This window comes from Mirounga leonina, unplaced genomic scaffold (genome assembly GCF_011800145.1).
Source record: "Mirounga leonina isolate KUSES-001 unplaced genomic scaffold, KU_Mleo_1.0 Mir_115, whole genome shotgun sequence".
NCBI lineage: Eukaryota > Metazoa > Chordata > Mammalia > Carnivora > Phocidae > Mirounga > Mirounga leonina.
The window spans coordinates 64311442-64337251 of NW_023270268.1; the positions used below are offsets into that span (position 1 = coordinate 64311442).

General features: G+C 33.6%; 2 protein-coding genes across 4 annotated transcripts in view; one reads left to right on the forward strand and one right to left on the reverse strand.

Annotated features, from left to right (window-relative positions):
- The window catches only part of ECT2 (epithelial cell transforming 2), a 61235-nt gene extending 38654 nt beyond the window's left edge, over positions 1 to 22581 (forward strand). For all 3 annotated transcript variants that reach the window (XM_034999087.1, XM_034999095.1, XM_034999103.1), the window contains 7 exons: positions 1072 to 1150; positions 1525 to 1644; positions 4828 to 4966; positions 6502 to 6656; positions 16955 to 17062; positions 18174 to 18320; positions 21234 to 22581. In XM_034999087.1, coding sequence (XP_034854978.1) covers positions 1072 to 1150; positions 1525 to 1644; positions 4828 to 4966; positions 6502 to 6656; positions 16955 to 17062; positions 18174 to 18320; positions 21234 to 21323 — 838 coding nt within the window. In that variant the 3' untranslated portion in view covers positions 21324 to 22581. The remainder of the gene's footprint in view (positions 1 to 1071; positions 1151 to 1524; positions 1645 to 4827; positions 4967 to 6501; positions 6657 to 16954; positions 17063 to 18173; positions 18321 to 21233) is intronic.
- On the reverse strand, positions 6996 to 10959 carry LOC117999077 (phosphatidylinositol N-acetylglucosaminyltransferase subunit P-like). The gene is made up of 2 exons (XM_034987996.1): positions 10296 to 10959; positions 6996 to 7092 (listed from the first exon to the last, which is right to left on the reverse strand). The coding sequence occupies exons 1-2, from the start codon at positions 10694 to 10696 to the stop codon at positions 6996 to 6998; spliced, it is 498 nt and encodes a 165-aa protein (XP_034843887.1). The 5' UTR covers positions 10697 to 10959.
- Positions 22582 to 25810: the final 3229 nt, after the last annotated feature.

Below are 25810 nucleotides of genomic sequence, written 5' to 3' on the forward strand. Positions count from 1 at the left end.
TTTCTTCTTTCTTTCTTTCTTTCTTTCTTTCTTTCTTTCTTTCTTTCATTCTTTCCTTCTTTCTCTTTCTTTCTTTCCTTCTTTCTCTTTCTTTCCTTCCTTCCTTCCTTCCTTCCTTCCTTCCTTCCTTCCTTCCTTCCTCCCTCCCTCCTTCCCTCCCTCCCTCCCTCCCTCCCTCCCCTGTTCTTGGGGGTGGGTAGGGGAGTAGGGTTGTGGCTGGGGCACAAGGGGAGAGAGAGAATCCCAAACAGACTCCACACCCAGCACAGAGTGGAGCCAGGCTTGATCTCATGACCCTGAGATCATGACCTAAGGCACAATCAAGAGTTGGACGCTTAACTAACTGAGCCACCCAGGCGCCCCAACCCTGTTTCTTTTTTTTTTTTATAATAAGTTTTTTTTCTTTTTCTTTCTTTTTTGAAGATTTTATTTATTTATTTGACAGAGACACAATGAGAGAGGGAATACAAGCAGAGGGAGTGGGAGAGGGAGAAGCAGGCTTCCCGCTGAGCAGGGAGCCCAATACAGGGCTCGATCCCAGGACCCTGGGATCATGACCTGAGCCGAAGGCAGACACTTAATGACTGAGCCACCCAGGCGCCCCCCATCCCTGTTTCTTTATATCTTGACAGTTTTTTAGTTGTTTCAGGAAGAAGGTGTATCCTTTCCTTCTTCATCTTGTATGGAAGCAGTAGTCTTCGTTTTTGTTTCAATAAAATGATTAGCATATGACTTGGGAATGACCTACATAAAACCTTAAATGAACTTACATTTAGAACTGTTAACCTGAAGTTTGTATCGGTTTACTGTATTTTAGGAAGTATATAGTGAGTATAGTAAAAAAATAATAAGAAAGAAGATAGTAAAACAATTTTCCGAAGGATTCTATGAAATTTTTTTTTAATATAATAGGCTACTTTTAGGAAGTATTTTAACTGATTCAGTTGTCAAAATTAAGATAGACTCACATGGAAGATCTTTTTTTGTGACACGAGATATCTTTGTATGCAGTTTTCATATTTTACTGTTTTAAAAGTTGAAGTTTTAAAACTAAACTTATTAATTTTTCAGCCATATTAATGAAGATAAGAGAAAAACGGAAGCCCAAAAGCAAATTTTTGATGTTGTTTATGAAGTAGATGGATGCCCAGTAAGTATTCATTTTTGATGATTGTCAATTTATTTTCTTTCTTATTATTTAGATTCTATAGTTTTAATATAAACAGAATCTTGGCAGCATCTTCTTTTTCTTTCTTTTTTTTTTTTTTTTTAAGATTTATTTATTCTGGAGGGTGGGGAGGGGCAGAGGGAGAGGGAGAGAAAGAATCTCAGACAGACTCCCCACTGAGTACAGAGCCCAACACAGGGCTTGATCCCTGATATAATGACCTGAGCCAAAATCAAGAGCCAGATGCTTAAACAATTGAGCCACCCAGGCACCCCGGCACCATTTTCTTTTAAATGATAACTTTAAAAAGATTACTACCAAGTGATCTCATTTACTAATATTTTCAATCTATCCAGGCTAATCTTTTGTCTTCTCACCGAAGCTTAGTCCAACGAGTTGAAACAGTTTCTCTAGGTGAACACCCCTGTGACAGAGGAGAGCAAGTAACTCTCTTTCTCTTCAATGACTGCCTGGAGGTAAATTTGTACTTAATGTATATAATAACACTGCTGATTTGTGTGACTTGCCTGAATATTTAAAGCCAAGCTTTGACTGAAGTATAATATACAAGTTAAAGTAAACTTAATCACTTTTGAGACCACTTGTTGGTTTAATATTAATAGAATGCTTTTAAGAGAAGGCTTAATACTAAGAAGTATGATAAATTTTCATGACTTAAAATCCAAGTCAAAATGAAAATTTAGTTTATTTTCATGCTAATAAATGCTTAGGTCAAGAATTTTAGGAACTTCCTGTTTCTATGTATGTTTGTTCAAGATCCACAAAATAATCTGAAATTTAAGTAGATTTTTCAAGCAAAGAGGGAGCCAGTATTTTGTTGAAGAGTAGGATAACTTGATTATTTACTACTATGAATTATGATCCCCTGATTTTTGCTTAAAACAGCAGGTTTTAGGGTGAGTGAATGGTTAGTATATCAGATGGGGTACGATTATAATTTAAAATTCTCATCTACTAAATCATTTCCCCCATACTCTGTGGGCAAATTGAATCATCTTTGTGTGCTTTTCCAAATCTTAATAGTGTATTTTTAAACAACAGTCTAAGGGGAGATATAAAGATGTGTATTTTCCTTTATCTCAGAAAAAAAAAAACCCTGTGTATTTTGATAAAACAAATATTAGTCAGAAGACTCTTGACATTTCTGTTATTAGGTAACTTGCTTTTGCTTTCATTGAAGTGATTTGATGGGTTTCCTTTTGCTTTAAAGTCTGTACCTCTTTTATCCTTTTCTTTTTTTTTTTTTTTAAAGATTTTATTTATTTATTTGACAGAGAGAGACACAGTGAGAGAGGGAACACAAGCAGGGGAAGTGAGAGAGGGAGAAGCAGGCTTCCCGCAGAGCAGGGGGCCCGATGCGGGGCTCGATCCCAGGACCCCGGGATCATGACCTGAGCCAAAGGCAGACGCTTAACGACTGAGCCACCCAGGCGCCCTCTTTTATCCTTTTCTACTTCTCTTGAAGTGCTGCCCTCATATATATATTATTATTTAAAGTATAAAATACAAAGGAATTTTAGAGAACCAACCATGTGCAGTTACAGGTGTAATAAAATCTCACCAAAACTTGATTTGTGTTAAATGCAGAGTTTTGTTGTAGTGAGGTTAATAAAAAATGGTCTTTTTATTGGTCAGTAATGTCACAAAAGACAATGAAAATACTACACTAATTGAAGGTACCCTGAACTGAAAAAGTCATAAAAAATCATGAGGCAGATAATTTTGAACTACTTGTTACCCCCAAAAGGAGAATTTCAGCCTGCATTACTTTGGAGAACAGGGGCTAGGTGAAGTCAATTTCCAGTGGGGTTTTACTGTACATAGTTGCTCAGTACTTCCATTTATTTGCTTCTCTTAAAAGCCTTTTTTAGGTTTTTCCTCTTGAAGTGCCCAGGTCAACTGACTCCATTGTCTGTACCTCTTTGCTAATGTATTCTGGATTTTATCCTCATAATCCTGAGAGAGTTGTGGCTTACTTTAAATTTTTGATCATACATCTTCAAATTCCATGAAGTTTTCTATAACTGCCTCATTGACTTACCTGCCTCTTTAATTCCTGTCATTGGTTATTTCCTGTAGCTTCTGAGTCCCATTATGTGATACTCCGATTCCGCATTTCTTTTACTTTCTTAAATCCACTGACTTTTTGTTCTAGTTTATCTTAGCTCCCTATCTTAGAATCATATTAACTGAAACTGCTCTATCGCCAACATTCAGTTTGGACTTCAAGATTTATAATCCTAAACTTTTATTCTTTAGCTTGTTAAAAAAAAAAAAAATCCTTAGCAAATTTGGAGTGAAGAATATGGTAAAAGTTAGAAACATTTAAAGTGGATAAAATCTATATTGACTTCTCTTAAATTTGACAGTTGATGTTTTACTGAAGCTAAACTAATTGAGGATTTACAGACATATATTCCTTTTTGTATTTTATCTGTGTTTTGAGTTTTTACCTTGATGTGCTAGCATTTGTGTCATCAGTATTGGTACTTGTTATTGTTTTTCCTTTTTAAAAATGAACTTTAAAATTATTTGCTTAGCCAAATTGATTTAAAAGTATATTTATATTTATAGTGGAAATTATTTAAAGAAAGTCTTTATTGCTTATTTTAACTATATTAATGTAAATTAATTTAATATTTGATATGTAACATAGATCTGTATCATATTTCTGCTTCAGTGTGAATATGATATTGACTGCCTTTTGATCTTTTCTGATTAGCCAACACAGGGTAGTGCATTTTTAGCCATACTGTATCATTCATCATGATGACCAATCTCAATTCATTAAGTAAATTATCCTAAGTCATTTTGTGTTAATGTCTTTCAAGTTGATGATTATGACCTCAAAAAAGACATTCTTTTAAAAAGGCATAATAGTACACTAGGCTTTCATGGAAATGAAAATAATAAATTTAAGAACCTTACAAAATTCACAGAATTATAGTACATTATGAATCATAAGGTCCTTTCTGATTTTGCTCCTGTCTTCCCCAGAGTTACTTTACCTATCTTTTCCTCTTACGGGAGTTCGGGGTTTAAGTAAAGTTACATCTTAACACTGTAGCTTGAGTTTATAATTTGTATCATTTGCATAATGTATTGTTTAGTTAGTTCTTTACCCTGCCTCTTTCTGAATGGCATGTAAATATCACGAGAGCCAGAATCATTTCTGTGTTACTTACTTTTTTGTCCTCAATGCCTTGTACAGGATCTGAGATCATTGTGAATTCTGCTCTTAAACTGAAACCAATTACCTTTTGAACCCAAGACTGAGATCTCAGAGCAACTATTCCCCTTCCTAAGATCAAGGTTTTTTGTTGAAGATTCCTCTGTCCTTCAATGCTATTCCTTGTCAAAGTGCTTCTGAGTTCTTTCACACCTTTGGGACCTTTTCAATAGATCTTGTCCCTTTGCTGTTTTCCTGACTTTTAGGCTCTTTTCATATATACATCAGCATTTCTGCTACACAATTACATGCATGTATGAATTTGTCACATGGTAACTCTGCTTCTTATCACATAGTAATTCTGGAATGACTAATAGTCAAATGAATCACATGTAGATTTATGTGATTAATATCATTTTTAAGCATTTGGTCTTTAATTGTTTTCATTCATATTTTTTTCTGTAATCAGATAGCAAGAAAACGACACAAGGTTATTGGCACTTTTAGGAGTCCTCCTGGCCATACCCGACCCCCAGCTTCTCTTAAGCATATTCATCTAATGCCTCTTTCTCAGATAAAGAAGGTACTGGACATAAGAGAAACAGAAGGTATGCTCACTGGATAAACTTGGCTAAATGAAAATAGTTTACATTCATTGTAAGTTTGATTCACTCCCTTTTTTTTTTTTTAAACTGGTAAATTATCTTTTTATTTTTATTTATTTTTAAAGATTTATTTATTTGAGCGAGAGCATGTGTGCACACTTGAGCAGGGGGAGGGGCAAAGGGAGAGGGAGAGAGACAATCTCAAGCAGACTCCCCACTGAGCATGGAGCCTGACACGGGGCTTGATCTCACAACTCTGAGATCATGACCTTAGCTGAAATCAAGAGTTGGACGCTTAACCAACTGAGCCACCCAGGTACCCCTAAACTGGTAAATTATCTTTAAATACAGTTGGTTAGTTTGGTAAAGTAATTTTTCTTATATTTCTATCCCAACTCTTCTCTAGGAACCTACTTGATATCTTATTTTTCTCAATGAAAATACTATCTCAACTTGTGGGATATCTTCATCCCTTAAGGGACAAAGAGCTTTTAAATGGTTATATGTCAAGATAGTGCAGTAACCTAGCCTCTTACCCTTACAAAACTTACTTTTATTCCTTCAGAATCCAAAAGAAATCAGTCTGTTACCTGTGCTCTGCATCTTATTCCTTCCCTGTTGGCAATGGCTGGATTGCTAGGAATATGTTTAGGATATGACCAGGAAAGAAGTACATGAATAAATGTACCTAAAGTAACTGTGGTAAAATTAACATGGGACAAATGTTTATTAAGGAGAGTTTACTCAACCTTGATAGTGTTACGGAGGGTTCTCTGAAGGCCTGCAATTACCAAAAGTTTATACCTACCAAAACCAGTATCATCTGTTAATTGGCATGTGTGTGCATGGCCATATTTTAGATGTTAGACATAATGTTTTTACGGTGTAAGCTGGTTCCATTACTGATCCTACCGTCTAATGATGGAAGACTTTGAGTTCATGAGAAACAAAGAAAACTTGAACAGCAGCTTTTATTGCTGTCTTTATTTGGTTGTCAGATTCTGGATTTATTAAGGCTTACAATAGTGCATATATTTAAATCATCTCCATATTTTTGGATTGGAATTATAGATTATAATTACTGTTTAAAATAGGTTCTGTTTTAGCAGTTTGGTCCAAAAACATTTTGTAACAGTTTTGATATTTGGATATTTTATTTCTTTGCACTTGATTTAAGTTATCAAACTAATCTTATAATAACATTTTAATTTAAAACTTAAATTCTGGAATTCTAAGAAATGATATAATCTAATTCAAAAAAACTGTCTCATAGAAAATATTAGATTTCATAGAAAATACTACTTAATGTCAGTAAATTATCTTTGTTGGTTTCTCACATGGTACTTACTATTATAATTCTTTCCAGTGTTTCAATGTAATATGTGATGTTCTTTGTTCAGTTAAAAATAGAGGGATGGGAAGGATGGAGAAGAGATAATTTTATTGGAATTTTGTTGCTCTGAGGAAACTAAACTTGAGTAAATCTATCATTTTCCAAGGAGTAACACTTAATGTTTATACTTATTCTGGAACCCTAGATTGCCATAATGCTTTTGCCTTGCTTGTGAGGCCACCAACAGAGCGGGCAAATGTGCTGCTCAGTTTCCAGATGACATCAGAGGAACTTCCAAAAGAAAACTGGCTGAAGATGCTATGTCGACATGTAGCCAATACCATTTGTAAAGCAGACGCTGTAAGTTCTTAAACGACTATTATAATGAAAGTTTTAACTTCATTGCAGTGCATTCAGACTAACCCTATATATTTCTAATGACTTGGTAATTATGAATGTAGGAGAGTTTTACTTTTATGTGAATTGAGGAAAACTGGTTTAAAAAATTGTTTTGAAAAGATTTTTTAAAGTATAGGCCCACAAGACATTTTGAGTCCCTAGCTTACAGATAGGTCCTCAAAGCCTAATAGCTCCTGTGCCTTTCTGACTGAGTGAGGCTTTTGGGACTTGTTCTAGTACCCCGTGATTTTTATTGGTGCTCTTTGACCTGGCTATTTGTAAAATAGAGGGAATCTTGTTCTATTGTTCTTTTATCTTGTTGAAAGCAATAGGTGAGTTGTAGCAAGTTGTTTTTTCTGTCAGGCCTGTTGCCAATCCAGTTTTTTCAGCCCAACCTCTGAAAATCAAATACCATTATGAATATATAATTATCTTATACAGCTTAAAGTGCAGATACATGAGAAAGTCAAATTACTGAAGTTAAATGACTCACAGAAATCAGATAGCCTGTAGTAGATCTTGGATGAAATCTAGGTCCCTTAAGAAATAATTTGATTTCTTCATTATATATGGGAGAGACATGTGATAGACAGGTATAGACCCTTTCATCTTTATACAAATGACGTAGAGGAGAATGTATTGATAAACGACCCTTTTCAGTACAGTAGTATAATGGAGATTGCCTTGGACATTCCTGTTGGACTAAAATGTTTATTTATCATAGTTAAGTTCTGACCTTGAAGGCTATTAAGGTATAATTATAACGGTTTATAGAGTAGGTAATATTTGATTAAAACCTCCTACCTAAATGTTGAGAACAATTAACAGACCCTCCCCCTTTTTTTAAATAAGCAGGAGATTTCAATTTCTTTTTTTCAGTAAATGACATGACAGGGAAAACCAAAGCATAAAATCCTGAGATTGACTAATTTGTCCTAATTGTCATTAATAGAACATTTCATCCAGCATGATTTGTTTTTGTTTTTTTAATTTCTGTGGGCCAACAATATGTTGTTATAAATAAAGGATTGTTCCACAAATAGGTTCACAGAAGGCTAGTGCATACAACACTGCTGGCTAGAAAAATGATGAAGACAGCTTTTGTTATAAAGCTTACAAAAGTGTTCATTGTTAGGAGGAATTTTTTTTCCACAGGTCTAAGTATGCATATATAAAATGGATCCTTGTAGTATAGTGACTGCCTGTTGTAGAAATTACTCCTACATTTATGTCAGACTACATGGCTTATGAAGTCCTTTACAAATTTATAACCATAATACTGAAGTGCTGTTCATGGAAAATTTTCCTTAAAATACAATCTATTGAATTACTAGCCACAGGATGGCTAATAATTCTAGAACTAAAATATAAACAGCTAATGGAAAAATTTCATATGTTAGCCACAAGATGGCAGCAAACATTTAACTATGTCCTGATTTATACTTAAACCACAAAATTCTTTGAAGTTGTGAAATTTTGTTACTAAGAAATATTTTGTAAATTGAGATATTCTCACTGACTTCAGTTGAGCTCTTTCCCACATTTAAAATACTACACATAGTAAATTTTAAAAAGCCCTGAGTTGATGTCTTACCATTTGATAACAATTGCCTTGATAACAAGAAGAATATTTCTAAATACACACACACACACACACAATGTAACAAATAAAAATTTCTTGATTCTTTCAATCAGTAGTTTTTGTCCTTCTGTTACACATTTTGGGTTCCCTAAACAATTGGAGCTTACAACTGTTTTATTCTATACTGTTTCATTCTTCATGCCCATTTATAAATGACTTAATAATTTTTAAGCTGAAATAAAACCTAATCTAATCTCATTATTTTACATGTGAAATTAAGGCCAAGAACATAAAGCTTACATTAGAATCCAGGTATTCTGATTGCTGGTTAAACCCTTTTGTATATCTTTTCTCCCCATGGATACGGTGTCCCATATTCTGTTAATTTCGAATTTAAAGATTAGAGTTTTAATCTGTTGAGAGCTTTATCTCTCAGAATACTTAGGTTTATATTTTTGGTCTCTTGCCAGTATGTAACCTTTAAATGTATGGTCCATACTCTTAAAGTTCATATATTGTCTAAGGTCAGATAGTAACTTTCTGATGCCATTGCAGATTTCTAATCTCAAATATCAAAAGTATAATTTATTAACAAGTGGATTTAAGCAATGTTATTCTTTCACTCCCCCCACTTTGAATAGTTTAGAGGAAGTAACTTGATAATTAAATGCCCAGTGCTACAGTTCAGGTCTTTTACTACTAATTCTTCATATTTCTTTTAAAAATCAAGTTTTTACACCTTAGTCAAATCACTATTGGCTATTTTAGAGTAGCCATATTCATTCTTAGAGATTCTAGTTACAAGTTTAAAAACTAACTACATGAAGAATAGACTGAAAGTAGAACATATATGAGAAGAGTTAGTGCTTCTGAGCTGAAGATATTTATAATGGAGTTAATATGATTTGTACTTAATTATTTTGCTGGTTATTAGTCATCCATAATAAGTTGTTAATATAAATATCTGTTATTGGTACTACTTTAATTTGGCCAAAGCAGAAGCTCTGAGCTATAAATATGATTATAGAGTTTGAGGAAATCACTGAGGCGTAAGCTAAGGGTGGGGGGCACCATGATACTAGTTATTTTTTCTTTAGCATCTGCCTTTGAGGACTAGTGGGAGAGGAGAGCTTAGGGAAAAAAGGGTCTGATAACTCACATGTGGGTAGGCTCATTAGCTTAAGATGTCAGAAACGCTAGAAGATTTCTTTTGAATTAACACCCATGAATAAATCTGTAGCTGAGATTCAGTTTCTCCTGAAATTAATATTATGTATCGCAGTGGGAGAAATCGATTATTACTACTTTCTAATCTTAAACCCTGCAGCTCTGTCTTTAGAACTAGTCTTAGGTACATGTGGATTTGGCGCTTATTGAAGAACTCCTTCCCTTTCTAGTCTTTAATCCTTGAGATATGTTGACTAAATCATGAAATGTTTTTAGAATTATATTAGTATGTTATTAAAAATGAGTTTTCTGATATATATTTTATTTTTATTTTATTTTGGAAATATAGAGGAATAAAATAAGGTTTTTTTTGGAGGGACTTGCTTTTACTGGTACTTATTTTTTAAAAAGTCTGGTAGGGGCGCCTGGGTGGCTCAGTTGGTTAAGCGACTGCCTTCGGCTCAGGTCATGATCCTGAAGTCCCAGGATCGAGTTCCGCATCGGGCTCCCTGCTCGGCAGGGAGTCTGCTTCTCCCTCTGACCCTCCTCCCTCTCATGCTCTCTGTCTCTCATTCTCTCTCTCAAATAAATAAATAAACTCTTTAAAAATAAAAAAAATAAAAAAAATAAAAAAATAAAAAAATAAAAAGTCTGGTATATGGTAATGCAGTATTTTATTCTATTAATAACTAATATTTGAGAACATTTATAATATTAATAGAACTTAATCTAAGTTCACCTTTTTTTTACATTTCGGTATTGGATATTATAAAAGATAGTAAAAATAATTATGATCAAAATTATTTCATCAAAAACTTTAAATGCTTGGTGTTAGTCTTCATACAATTTACCTTTTGACATAAAGTTCTTTGGCTGCAAAAAAGAACATTTGGTTTACTTCACTAATAGGAATATCTCTTAAGGTTGGGCTGGCATCTTCTTGGTATTTCTTCTGCTGTTGATTTTTAGCATAGTTGTCTATGATTGTATAAATGGAGTTGAGTGGAGAGGTACTCATCAGGTTTATTCCAAATAAGAGTGCATAACCGATTACTGTAGTAATGAGGAGGTAGACAGGCAGTGCAACTGCCCAGTATTTTTGAGGCCAATAGGTTAAGCCTAAGGAGTTTAGCCAAGATTCAGGAATAAAAGCCCACACAAGAGATAGTATGAAGCCGAATTGAGAGCTTAAGAAAAGAACAAAGCCATAAATTGCTCTTTCTGGCAATGGTGATGGTGAATATCCCACCATTTCCCTGTGGCTTTAGACAGTCTCAGCGTCCAGTCCCCTGCGGAAGTGCCTGTCAAGGAAGCCTCAGCGGGGGCGAGAGAGGAAAACCTTGGGGAAAGACCAGGTCACGCCAGGACCCCCAGAGTAAGGTTTTTCAATATTTGGAAGAGAGAATGGGAGCTGTTAATAAGACAAAAAGACTAGTAGAAAAAACCTTGAAATAATGAAGAGAAGTTTCTCTTACTTTACATTTTTGTCTCTGATTTGCCCTATTTACCTTCCTCTGTGTAGAGAGAACTAAAGGAAGTACTTCATCTTTACATCTTAGCAAACAGCTATATTGTCTTCTCAGCCACTAGAACCACCTAGTTGCTTACTTTTTCAGTCATTCTGCACCCAGAGCTTCTAGAAATGTAAAAGACCTCATATATATCTACCGTAACCAAATTAGAAGTAATTTATTTGTTCATTGAGAGAAAACAGGAAGCCATCTGCTCTCTTTTCAGCTCATAGGTTGTTATTATATGCTTAATAATAGTTAAGATAGCAATAGAAAAGTATCTCTTTTATTAGCAACTGCTTAGGGATTTAATTTTATATTCATATTATGAGTTTTACTCTCTAAATAGAAAAATAATATTTGCACATAAGAAAAAATCAAAGAGAGAAAAGTATACTCCGGTAATATGCACCTGTCCCACTAGTCTTTTTTTTAGCAGTGCAACTTTTGATACTTTATCTTTCCAGAAAAAAAGAGTGTAGACACATGGATTTCTGGTTAGATGTATTCCTACGTAATTTTCTCTCTGTAATTCCATTTATAAATGAGATATTTTAGCTAAGTTGTTTTCTAATTGTTTTGTATGTAGGTTAATCTTTGATATGTATGTTAGTTTTGTAACCAGTCACTTTTGTTAATTCTCTTATAGCTTCTAATTGTGTCCTGCCTAATTCTATTGGATCTTTCAGTGTTTAATTTTTTTTTAAGATTTATTTATTTATTTGAGAGAGAGAGAGAGTGTGCACATGAGCAGGAGGGGCAGAGGGAGAGGGAGAGACAATCTCAAGCAGACTCCATGCTGAGGGCAGAGCCCAATGCGGGGCTCAATCTCACAACCATGAGATCACAAACCTGAGCCGAAACCAAGAGTCCGACGCTTAACTGACTGCACCAACCAGGCACCCCTTCAGTGTTTCATTTTTTAAAATTGTCTTGGGTTGATCAATTTAGAGTGAGCATTGATGAATTACTTTGTACTTTGAAAACAAAACATCGTGAAGGAAAAGATATTTGTGTCAAAGCATCCTTTTTCTGAATTTGCTTCTGTATCTAGGAACATAAAATACTTCTATCAAATAGGTTTTTAATATATATATTTGTTGATTGAATGAAAGCAAATTTGAAATGAAATCAAATGAAACTAAAATTGAAAATGAAATGAGAACAAAATCAAATTCATAAAACTAAAGTTACAGCTGTGCTTAGTTTATGGTGTCATATGTATAGCAATGTAGGAAATGTGATCCCTCTATTATAAGATGTAGGAGATGTTAATGCAGAACCTTGCAGGTGTATGTGAATGGGGATAAGGGAGACTCAGGGATAGGCAGAGCTTGAATCACAGTCCTAACTACTTTGTTTCTCATAGATTGTCAAGAGATGTTAACTATTCAGTTATTTCCAGTGATTGTCTAGATAATTAACAAAAACCAATTGAAAAGTATTAGAACTTGTAACAGCTTAGTTTAGCCAAATAAAAAATAAATACATGCATATTAATAGTTTTTCTTTCTTTTTTTTTAAAGACTTATTTATTTTAGAGAGCGTGTGAGAGAGCATGGTTGGGGGGGAGGGCACGAGCAAAGGAGAGAGAGTCCTAAGCAGATTCCCCGCTGAGCATGGAGCCCAACATGGGGCTTGATTTCATGACCCTGAGATCACGACCTGAGCCAAAACCAAGAGTTGGAGGCTTAACCAACTGCACAATCTAGGTGCCCCTCAGTAGTTTTTCTCTATGCTGGCAGTAACCAACTAGAAAGTATAGGAAAGGAAGACACCTCTTTCCAATAAAGGTATAAATTTAGGAAATTTTAGTATAAATCTAGGAATAGCCTTGTAAGAAATAAATGAAAGTTTTCTATTTTAAGAAAACCATATAATACTTTACAAAGAAATCTATGATGTTCCTAAATGAGAATGCGGAGTAGCATGAAGATGTCAATTCATTGTAGTTCTTATAAAATCCTACAGGAAATTTTGGATTTTGACAGAATGATTCCAAAGATAATTTTTAAAGAAAAAGCAACAATAAAAAAGTAAAGAACAGTACTTCTTTTATGAGATATTACATTGTATTTTTAAAGTTACAATGATCAGAACACTACTGCACAACGAAAAGAATAAATGTTGGGTGCCTGGGTGGCTCAGTTGGTTAAGCGACTGCCTTCGGCTCAGGTCATGATCCTGGAGTCCCAGGATCGAGTCCCGCATCAGTGGGGAGTCTGCTTCTCCCTCTGACCCTCCTCCCTCTCATGCTCTCTGTCTCTCATTTTCTCTCTCTCAAATAAATAAATAAATAAAATTAAAAAAAAAAAAAGAAAGAAAAGAATAAATGTTCTTGAAATAAGACTTTATTGTATGATAAATATAGTACTTTAACAATTTAATAAGATTGTTAACATATGGTGCTACGATAGTTGGTTAAATACATAGGAAAAATTAGATGTATATCCTAACCTTATATCCATATAAGTTTATAGGTAGATATGCGAGTTAAAAGTGAAACCATTTCAGGGCGCCTGGGTGGCTCAGTCGTTAAGCGTCTGCCTTCAGCTCAGGTCATGATCCCAGGGTCCTGGGATCGAGTCCCACATCGGGCTCCCTGCTCTGCGGGAAGCCTGCTTCTCCCTCTCCCACTCCCCCTGCTTGTGTTCCTGCTCTTGCTATGTCTCTCTCTGTCAAAAAAATAAATAAAATCTTTAAAAAAAAAAAAAAAAGTGAAACCATTTCAAAAACCTGTAAGAAAATGTAGGTGTAGGTGGTGAATGTTGAATCCGTTATTTTTTTTTTTTTTTTGATGTTGAGTTTTAGGCATTCTCTATATATTCTGGATATTAATCCCTTCTCAGATATATCAGATAAATGATTTATATTTTCTCCCATTCTGTGGATTGCTACCTATTTTATTGATAGTGTCTTTTGCACAACATTTACCAATTTTTGTGACATCTAGTTTTCCTGTTTTTCTTTTGTTGCCTCTGTCTCTGGTGTTATATCTAAAATAGCCCTGTTAAATCTAGTGTCTTGAGGCTTTCAACCTATGTTTTCTTTGTCTTCTAAGAGTTATATAGTTTTTAGCTCTTATATTTAGATCTTTGATCCATTTTGAGTTAATTTTTGTGTGTGCTGTAAGGTAAGGATCCAACTTTATTCTTTTGCTTGTGGATATCTAGTTTTCTTAGCACCATTTGTTGAAAAGACTGTCCTCCTTTTCCTATTGAATAGTCTTGACGCCCTTGTCAAATCATTTGACCATATTATATGAGGCTTTATTTCTAGGCTCTCTATTCTGTTTCATTCCATTTCTATTCTGTATCTTATGCCAGTACAGTACCATTTTGATTATAGTAGTAGGTGTTTTGTTTTTTTTTTTTTTTTTTAAGAATCATTTATTTTAGAGAGAGAGAGAGTGAGTGTGTGAGGGGGTGGGAAGAGGGGCAGAGGGAGAGGGAGAGAGAGACTCTCCAGCAGCCTCCCCACTGAGGGAGGAGCCCGACGGGGGGCTCAATCCTATGACCCCAAGATCATGACCTGAGCTGAAATCAAAAGTCAGATGCTCAACCAACTGAGCCACCCAGGCGCCCCTTAGTAGTAGGTTTTTAAACCAAGAAGTTTGAGACTTCCAACTTTGTACTTTTTTCCAGGATTGTCTTGGCTATTTGGAGTCACTTGTGATTCCATATGAATTTTGGAATGAATTTTTTTTTTCTTTGCAAAAAAGTCACTGGGATTTTGATAAGGATTTCATTGAATCTGTAGATTGCTTTGGGTACTATTGACGTGTTAATATTAAATCTTCCAATTCATGAACACAGGATGTTTTTCCATTTATTCATGTATTTTTTAATTCCTTTCAGCAACATTTTGTAGTTTACAGTGTATGTCTTTCATCTCTTTAAGTTTATTCCTAAGTATTTTATTTTTTTGATGTTATGATGTTTATTTCTTAATGAGAAGAAAGCAGAGGCACTTTGTGTTAAAAAATAATGAAATAATAAAATTAATTCTCATATAATCAGACTTTTATCATCTGCTCATTAATAGTAATTCCTTTGAGTATCTAACGATAATGGAAAAAAGCCATAATACACAGCTAATTGAAAAATGATATAAAACTGAATAGAACCACTCTAATTTTGTTAAAATAAAACATTTATGCATATAAAAATATATGTAAGAAATACGTTTAAATGTAAATAGCAAGTGGCCAGGACATTTGTGGGTAATTTTTCTTTCAAATTTTCTATAATGGAAGTGTGTGTGTGTGTTTTGTTTTTGTTTTTGTTTTTTTTTTTTTGACTCAGGAAAAAAATTATAACATTTTAAAAAGTTACTGATGATTACAAGTACTGTTACCTGATTAAGATTAGGTAAGTGACTGAATCTTTCAGCAAGTGGACAAAGTGGAAAGAGAGGGTCTGGAGCAGGCAGGGCAGACTTGTTTTAAGCAGCTTTGGCAAAACCAAGCCTATCTATGTGGATGTCAATGTCAGAGAGCCAAAGCAAGCATTTATAATTGTAGAATATAATATTTAAGACTATTTGTTTGCAAGGGGGTTTAACGTTTTATTTCAAAGGACTACTGTGCATTATCTTGTTTCATGACTCCTGTGGGTTAAGTATACAGATATTTTCTACATTTTGCATATGAGAACATTTTCAGAAAAACCAATATTCACAAGGTTGTATAAATTCTCTCTAGCCACAGAATGACAGTGGTGGAGGATAGTCTTTTTTTTTTTTTTTTTTTTTAAAGATTTTATTTATTTATTTGACAGAGAGAAACAGTGAGAGAGGGAACACAAGCAGGGAGAGTGGGAGAGAGAGAAGCAGGCTTCCCGCCGAGCAGGGAGCCCGATGCGGGGCTCGATCCCAGGACCCTGGGATCATGACCTGAGCCGAAGGCAGACGCTTAACGACTGAGCTACCCAGGTGCCCTGGAGGATAGTCTTAATAGTGCTAGACTAGTGGGGAAACTTACTGATTCATGACCTAGATCTATAAATTTTGAGTTGCAGATTGGTTATAGGAGTATGCAAAGACATTTTGTCTCTCACTTGCTTTTTTCAAAAAGCCCAAATGTAATTTGAGTAAGTGATATTTTGGATTACTTGGAGATTAGTTGTCTCATTTAAGGTTAATTTTGATCAGTGGTTCTTGGCCTATCTGAAATCTTTGACTCCTTTTAGAATGTAACATAAACTATGAGCCTACTCCTCAGAAAACTGTCCTTTGCATTTATGCACACACACAGTTTTGCACATGATTTCAGGGAGGTTGCTTACCTCTTATTTTTATCCATTGCCACTCCTAGGAGCTCTTGATCATAGGATCAGAACCTCCAATTTAGAATCCATTTAGATGTTGGTAGAGGAAGAAAGAAAAAAGGAAAAAGTCTAAGTTTAATTTGAGATTATCTCAAGGAAATTGTTTCTTGGTTTTGGTTTTATAGCAGACTTTATACTTAAGCATTATGTCCACTAAGGTTCTAACTTGTTGGTTTTAGGGTTGTTAAAAAGATTTTATATTGAGTTCTTTTTTCAGTTGCTTTGGTGTCCATAGTCCTTGCAATGAATTTTTCATTTAGTGAATGCTAATTTTTTTGCCATCCTTAAATTAGTATATTTCAGAGTTGAAATTATGTCAAGCATATAAAAAACCTGAGTAGCTTCATTTGTATATACTCCCATGTGCTTATTAGAGCTTTGATTTTAGAAACAGTTGTGTATTTTTATTTTGTTTTACTTAGTTATTTTATTTTATTTTTTTAAAGATTTTATTTATTTATTTATTTATTTGAGAGAGAGAGAGAAACAGCATGAGAGGGGAGAGGGTCAGAGGGAGAAGCAGGCTCCGCGCTGAGCCAGGAGCCCGATGTGGGACTCGATCCCAGGACCCTGGGATCATGACCTAAGCCGAAGGCAGTTGCTTAGCCAACTGAGCCACCCAGGCACCCTTATTTATTTAAAAATAATAAAAAAGTATTATTTTTTCAACAGGAGAATCTTATTTACAGTGCTGATCCAGAATCCTTTGAAGTAAATACTAAAGATATGGACAGTACGTTGAGTAGAGCATCTAGAGCAATAAAAAAGACTTCAAAAAAGGTGAGTCTTAGTGAGCTTATTATTTAACATATCTCCAAAATGTATTTTTCAGAGTATATTAAAATATTGCTATAAACACCAGCATAAGGATAGTTTAACACAGCTGTTTTCTTCGTTCTAGGAAACAGCCCATAGAGATAATAGTTTTAGTTCAGCAAATCCTTTCGCACAGTAATTATAACAACTTGTTATCCCTCCCATTCTTGTTATAGTGATGCTTCTATGCCCCATGCTTCACTAGAAATGTACTGGTGGTGGTTTAGATGTAGATATATGTACATTAATCTTAAATATTGCCTCAGATATTTTTCAGCAAAGGGCACTGACAGAATTGGGAGACCTGGGATCTATTCCTGACCATAAATATGTTTCAGTCTCCTAATGATGAAGATCACTTCCCTTACTTTATCAGAGTTGAGGACTATGTAAGAATGTTGGTAATGGGGGTATTTACTTATTCATTTAATGGAGCATGGAGCCCAACATGGGGCTTGAACTCACGACCCTGAGATTAAGACCTGAGGCAAAATCAAGATTCAGATCTTAACCGACTAAGCCATCCAGGTGCCCATATAATGGGGCTTCTTAAAAGTAGAACTAGAATTTTAATAGTTTGAGCAAAATTTGCAGCCATCATCTACAATTTTTTGTTGTTTTCTTTGCTTTTGAGGGGAGGCCTTCTACTTTAACCATCTTTGTATCTTCCAGCATTTAATGTGTATGATGTATACTAGATAAACATGTTGAATGATTCAAATGAGCTCTTTCACTTTTTTAATAAATAAATTGAGGTTCAAGTGGCCTTGGATTAAAGATTTCACAACTAAATTTTAGCAGAATCCAATAAAAACCCAGGTTTCTAATCTCCCAGGCCAGGTTTTTTCCTCCTGCTTTCTTTCTCCCTTTGGGCTATAGTGCTTTATGATTGCAGGATGGAATAGTCTATCTACAATGTACTACTTCATCTTCTCATTGTTTTGTCCAAAGAAATTCTAATTCTGACATATACTATTTGTAGGAAAACTTCATGTATATTTGGCATTGTTTACATTCTTATCAGTTGTATTAGATTTATGTATGCTTAATTAATTGGGACTCTTTTTAACTCTAGGTTACAAGAGCATTCTCTTTCTCAAAAACTCCAAAAAGAGCTCTGCGAAGGGCCCTTATGACATCCCAAAGCTCAGTGGAGGGAAGAAGTCCTTCCAGCAATGACAAGCATGTGATGAGTCGTCTGTCTAGCACATCATCATTAGCAGTAAGTGACTTTGATCTAATGGGCTAAATGACTTACTCACATTTATGGAGTTGGTATGGAATTTGTTAACTTTTTGAAGATGAAAGTCTTAATAACTCTCTTTTTTAATCTCTAAACTTTTAGCCTCTTTATTGGGTAAAGGTAACTGAGAAAAACTTCACTTAATGAACTAGAGACATACTTAGTGTATAGTTTGATGTGAAATTTTATTGAGATTGAGATACATTCAAAAATCTAAGAAAAGAAACATGTAAATAATGATGGTTCTGTTTATGGAGATTGGCTCTAATAATATAGCTGAGATAGAGGTTTTTTGTTTTGTTTTGTTTTTTTAAACTATTTCTGTGATGAGTAGAATATAACCTCTGAAGCTGAAGGATGATATGGATTCTGAATTCATATGTGTATATTTTTAAATATTTCCTGAATAATTCAAATTTCTAGTGATACCAGAATTATTAGATAATTAATATTAGGGATATTTCTAACATTTATTACTGTCTCTAAGTATGTGAGTGATGCATCTGTTCTTTGTAAAATTATTATTGATCTAACCTACTAAGGTTAAGAAAAGCAAGTGACTGTTACTTCTTAGTTGTGTGTCCTTCAGCAAGTTTCTTACTCTCTTCTTATCCTCATTTTTACAGCTGAGGAAAAAAGAGGTTAATAGTACTTAACCATATAGTGTTACTATAAGGACTAAACACACACACACACACACACACACACAATGTGATTATCTAATGAGAGGCAGTTTGAATAGTGGTTAAGAGCATGAACTCTGGAACTCACATGTTCAAATCCTGGCTCTGCTATTTGCTAGCTGTATGACTTTTGGGAAGTTATTAAAGATCTCTCTGTTTCAATTTCACTGTCAGTAAGATGAATTTAAAGTAGTAGTTGTAAGGATTAAATAAGTTAATATATGCAAAATGCTTTGAACAGTTCCTAGTGAGTGGCCTGGTTACCTTTTATTATATAAAATTTATAGATAAGGTACTTAATACTCCATAACTCTTACTTTTTAAAAGCCAGTTAAGTCTAAGTCTTAACTCAGAGACTTAGAGTTGAATCTATGAGTATATTTATACAAATTTTGGAGGAAGGTTAACCTTCCAATGGGAGGGAAGTTGAGCTTGATAATATAAATATATGCCAAGAAATTTGATAAATGAAAATGAATTAAGATGGACAAAATGCAGTTAGGCCAAAGTACTGTCTCTTCTTTATATCCTGCATCTATATAGCTATGTAACTATTATAAGCATTGCTTTTCAAATGAATGTAATTTGATTTTACAGAAAATTTTTAGAAAATTATTTATGGTTTTGTCACTTTTATGTAGATAATATAAATAAGAAGTACCTAAAATATCTTTAAAGACATTCATGTCCTCTTCTCAATTGCTTATTTCCGTTCTAACAGATTGTCCATTCTGTTTCCACAAGCAATATAATTGGATTTACTAAGCATGTTTATGTACAGCGCTCAAACTCTACTGGTGGGCGCTCTCAAAACTCCTGGTTTCGATCTATCCGTCATTCTGCCTCACGAGCTAGTTTTTCAGAGATACTAGAAGGAACTATTGATTTTTCAAATTTCAAAAAAAGTCCTATCCAAGTCATCTTTGACATTTGTGAAGAATTAGGAGATATGCCAACCAGTAATGGAAACAAGCCTCGTGAAAGTTTAATGTGAGCTTATTAGCTATTTGGAATTTGTATTTGTGAAAAAAGAAAGCATTCTTTCTTCACTGAATCGTTATTAGGTGGGTGGGGACTTTTAAATTCAAAACTTTATAACTGCTTTGAATTCACAACAATTTAGGCTTAATAGAGTTTCTTTGTGTATTGACACATAAAGATATTTTTTACTAGGTAATTTATTCTTAAGTCCAGAAAAATTCAATCCCATTAGAAATGTTCCTGTTTATGAAAATGATCGTTTTAAAGAATAGTAATAATTTTGATGTAAAGTAGATTTTTATTCCAAATCTGATTCTTAATCTTAGATTTATGGCATTTATATAAAATTCATGCTTTTTAATATGGCAAATCATAAACGTTTTACTTGAAGAAAATGTAAGCTTTTATACTATCTACTTAAATCATCTTTGTTATCACCTGAATGGTAATACTTTACCAACCTAGCTCTTTAAATACTACATTTTACTACCTTGTTGATGAGAACTTACAGCCAGCTACCTTGTTGGCTCTAAGTTTAGTTACAGTTAGACATTCATGTATGTTAAAATAAAGCAGTAACTTTCTTTATAATTCATTTTGATTTACATCTGCTCTTCAGTTTTTGGTGTTCTTGTGCATGTTCCTTTGTTATTATTGAAAATTCTGATGATATTTAACTTTGACCTCTGAAACAATAAATTTAGATAGCTTAGTAACTTAATAATCTCTTATCAGAATTGCTGCTATTTTGCTATGGATTGCACACATAACACAGAAACTCTCTAGGAATGTATGACCTTTAATTTTAGAGAATTTTTTTTCGTGAAGTAATTTTACTCCTCTTAATTTTGCTTTATGATTCAGAAACCACTAGAGTTTGTCTTTTTACCTCAAAAACTTACTAATTTATAATTTTTTTAAAGAACCTGAAAGTCTTTAATATCACACAGAAATACCCTATTAGCAGTAAACCCATTGAGTTAATATGTAGTTAACTAGTCTGTCCATTTGTTTTTTTGTTTTCAGAATGCTAAAATAGTTTTAATTATGTTTTCTTCCTATCCCCTTCCCCTAATTTAAATTCTTTTATTTAAAGAGTTTAGAATTTTCAGATGTTTTAAAATTAATTGTTGTGTTAATTTGTAAAATAATATGCATGATGCTAAACTATTTTAAAATTTTTGAAAAGAAAAATTTAAATATAAAAGTATTTGTCTTATCTTTACAGGGTATCCCATCTCCCTCCCTTGTCAGCTTGCCTTCCTTCTTTGAAAGAAGAAGTCATACTTTAAGCAGATCTACAACTCATTTGATATGAAACTTAAAAAATCTTAATTTATAGCAACTTATAAACACTTCATACTCAAATAAGAAACTGACTTAAATGGTACTTGTCATTAGCACTTGGTGAAAGCTGGAAAGAATATAGGTAACACTAAAACTATGTCGTTTGATTTTCTTCTTGAAAGAGTAAGGTTAACCTCTTAGATATTTGAGTTAATTCATGTAAAAAATTATATTGATTTTGATGTAATTTTTCTCTTTGCTCAAATCCTTCATTCAAAGACCAATAATTTAAGTTATTCATGATATTAGTAGCTTTGCAACTTGATAATAGTAAATAAATTTTATTGGTGGATGCCAAATACTGCTGTGAATCTCTCTGTATAGTGTCCATGAATGAATTTTTGGAAATGCCTATTTGTGTATCTCAATTTGTGAAGAAATTAAGTGATATCACAGAATGTACTAGATAAAACCCCTGCACAGATTTCTGGTTAGTAGTGGGGACTTGTTTCACATGTGCTGTTTGAAGTAGTTATTTAGCTGCTCCTGTTGCAATTTATTTTATTCTCAAATGTTGTCAAGATCTAGAGTGTGGATTTTAAAAGATTTGCCCTTATTAACAAGAATAATAGTTAAAGGAGATGGTTCCAAAATATTTTTGCAGATTGAGATAAGAACAAAGATTAAAAAATAATGTGTATTTTGACAAACATGGTATTGGTGTATACTTGTAACTTTTTCAGGGGCCATATATTTTGGGTGATTTTAGCCACTAGCAAATCTTCATTTAGTTTGATAGTGTGAGGAATTTTATTTTGAAGGGTAAGACCATGGGGAAATTGTGGTATAGACTGTTACACTCTTTATGAAATACTTCTAAAATTGGCATCAGTTTTACTAATCTGCTATAAAATACATAGATATGTGTATGGTCTACCTTTTATTTTGGTCCCATAATTAAATGTAAAATCAAAATACATTTATTTGCTATTGTAAAATATCTTTCAAACCCTGATGTTAATTTTCACAATAAGTTTTTTTTTATAGTCAGTGATACAAAATAATCAAGTTTCTATGAACAAATGAATTTTTATTTCCTATCTGTGTAGGGAGTACTGCAAACATTTAACTGTCATTTAACAATTTTCAGTCATCTGCTTTAATACTTTAACTGACTATATAGATTTTTTCTATGCCACATATTTGCCATTTTTAAATAGTAAATCACTCTTTATTGATATATTTTAAAAGCAGTTGTATTAGTAAGAACTTTGTAAATAAATACTTAAAACTCAAGTATATTTTGTTTCATGTTTTTTGTTGTTTTTAAAGATTTATTTTTTTTTTTAAAGATTTTATTTATTTATTTGACAGAGACACAGTGAGAGCAGGAACACAAGCAGGGGGAGTGGGAGAGGGAGAAGCAGGCTTCCTGCTGAGCAGGGAGCCCGATGCAAGGCTCGATCCCAGGACCCTGGGATCATGACCTGAGCCGAAGGCCAAAACTTAACAACTGAGCCACCCAGGCAGCCCTAAAGATTTATTTCTTTATTTTAGAGAGAGAGAGAGATAGTGGGGAGGGAAGGGAGGGAGAGGGAGAATGAGAATCTCAAGTAGACTCCCTGCTGAGCATGGAGCCCGATGTAGGGCTCAGTTCCATGACCCTGAGATCATGACCTAAGCTGAAATCAAGAGTTGGACATGCTACCACCTGAGCCACCCAGGCACGCGTGTTTCATGTTTTAAACAATTCCTTTACACAGATTTTCATAGGTCAGTATGAATGTTTGAATCAACTTCTCTCATATATTTGCCTATATATCTGCTTGTTCCTTTCTCCATTAATATTTTTAAGCATTATGTATACTGAGCTATATGTAGGACAGCAATTTTTAAAAAAGTTTTATTTATTTGAGAGAGGGAGAGCATGAGCAGGGGTTGGGGGGGGCATAGGAAGAGGGAGAAACAGACTCCCCGCTGAGCATGGAGCTTGATGTGGGGCTTGATCCCAGGGCCCTGAGATCATGACCCGAGCTGAAGTCAGACACTTAATGGACTGAGCCACCCAGGTGCTCCAGGACAGAAGCTTTTAATCTGGAATCTTTTGCAGGATGGAAGTAGTGAATCCTATGATAGTTTATATAAAATTTTGTGTTTAGTGCATGTATGCATTTTTCTGGCAGAGATTACACAGCTTTTATCAATTTATTGGAGATGGAGCTTTGATTCCCTCCAAAAGTATGGTGTTTCTAGGGAGAGGAAATGACCTGAGATAAGGCATGAAGTTGGAAATGTATTTGATGAACACTGGCAAAATATTAGCAGGTAGTTAATTTTAACTTTAAAGGGAATCCTCTAGTTTTTCTCAGTAATGATACCTGCTCTAAGATCTAGTATTTCTGGTATATCACCATTAACAAATTAAAAAGTTTGTTTATATTCTTTACCCGTTAAGATGCTTTATCGTGTATGGATATTATATAAAATTAACGTTCTCTATTGAGAAAATGTTTTATTCATTGATCTTTAATCTGTTTCATTATATTAATATATTTTATAATGTTAACCCATTCTTGTATTTGTGGGTTATACCATATAATTCATACATGATATATTGAATATAGAACCATATCAATAAAGAATCACATGTATGAGACTTAAGAAAATGTTTAACTCCATAGCAAATTTGAAAATGTGGAGGACTAGGCAAAGTAAGCCAAAGTTGACTCAAGAGGAAGTAGAAAATTCTAATGGCCCAATAAATAGCACAAGTTAGAAAGGTAAATATGTACTGTTAAAAAAGATGCAAATTCCAAATGATTTTAAAGCTGAGTTCCAGCATTTAAAGGCTATTTAATGTATAGTAATAGTCGTACTTTGCAGAATTAAAAAAGATTGGCAGCTATCCAGTTCATTTCATGAAGTTAACATAAGCTTTATACCAACATTTTAAAAGATTGTAAGAAAGAAAAGTACTGATTAATTTCAATTATGAATATAGAAGCAATCATTCTAAATAAATGAACAATTAAGTCTAGAAGTACAATTAAAATACAGTCTAATCAATATATGACCATTGGAATGACTAATAAACATAGTAGGTCTAAAACTGACAAAATGATCCTGGTAAATGAAACACACTTCTCTTGACTGAAAGAAAAATCAGTCCTGTGACATACTGCATGATTACAAGATAATGGTGCATTACATTAATCTTAAGTCTGAATATATTCTCATGTATTATTTCAGCCTTCTTAGACTCAAATAGTTTGACTCAAGTTGATTTCTCAACTCTGCACCATTAGGGAGCCAAAATGGGAATCAGGTTCCCAGATGGATCCAATATTAATGCTAAAGAGTCTTTTGAGTTGTTTTAGGGATTTTACTGCATCAAATAGGGTTCTTTCAAGATTACAAGTATAGTTCAATATTTGGAACTTTACGAATATGACTTATTGACAATTTATAGGAGAAAAAACATGATTTATCAATAGATTCTATAAGGTCATTTAATAAAACTCAGCCACTGTTCTTAAAATTCCAACTAAGGACTTTTGGGCAACATGACTAAATACAGTCAGAGTGGGTGTCCTAACAAATATCAAACATATATGAAATACAACTTAAAAATAATTTTAGTGTATAACTGAGGTTAAAAATATGGAAATTACCAGGTGTGGGAAATTGATAGAAATCCAAGCCAATCAAAATACAAGTTGTGTGTGTGTGTGTGTGTGTGTGTGTAACATGACAAATTGTTTCCAGAATGTATATGGATATACAAAGAACACTTTGTGTGATATGACCAATCAGTTGAAGAGGTGAGAGAACTTGCTCTATCAGAAACAAGGTTTATTATAAAACTATAGTATCAGGACAGCGAGATATTGGAAGTCTTGGTGCACTGAACACAAATAAATTAGTGGATCATAATTGAAAACCGATAAACAGACAAAAGTGGCACTTTAAAACAGTGAAGACAGTCTATTCGATAAATGATACTGAGAAAAATAGGTATATTTTTCTTTAAAAAGAAAAATCTAATCTCTTTTTCACACTCTACACAAAATGAATTCCAGGGGAATTAGAGATGTAAATATGAAAGGTAAAACTAAAGATTTTACTAGATAATATAGGAAAGTATCTTAATCTGTCTGGGGTGGAAAATACTGCTTAAATGTGCACTATGTTTAAAATAATTATAGTGAGAAAGATTGATAAATCTGCATTAAAATTAAGAACGTCTAATCATGAAAAGATATCATTAAGAGCAAAAGTCACAGAGTATATGTTCACAATATATATAATTGATGGACTCATCCAGAATTGTATTATAAAGAACTAAAAAGCCAAAAAAATTAGACTTCCATGTAGAAAAACAAGCATTTCACAATTGAGAAAATCCAAATGGTTAATATTGCTGGATCATATGGTAGTTATATTTTTAATTTTTTGAGGTACTTCTATACTCCTTTCCATAGTGACTGTACCAATTTACATTTATTTCCACCAATAATT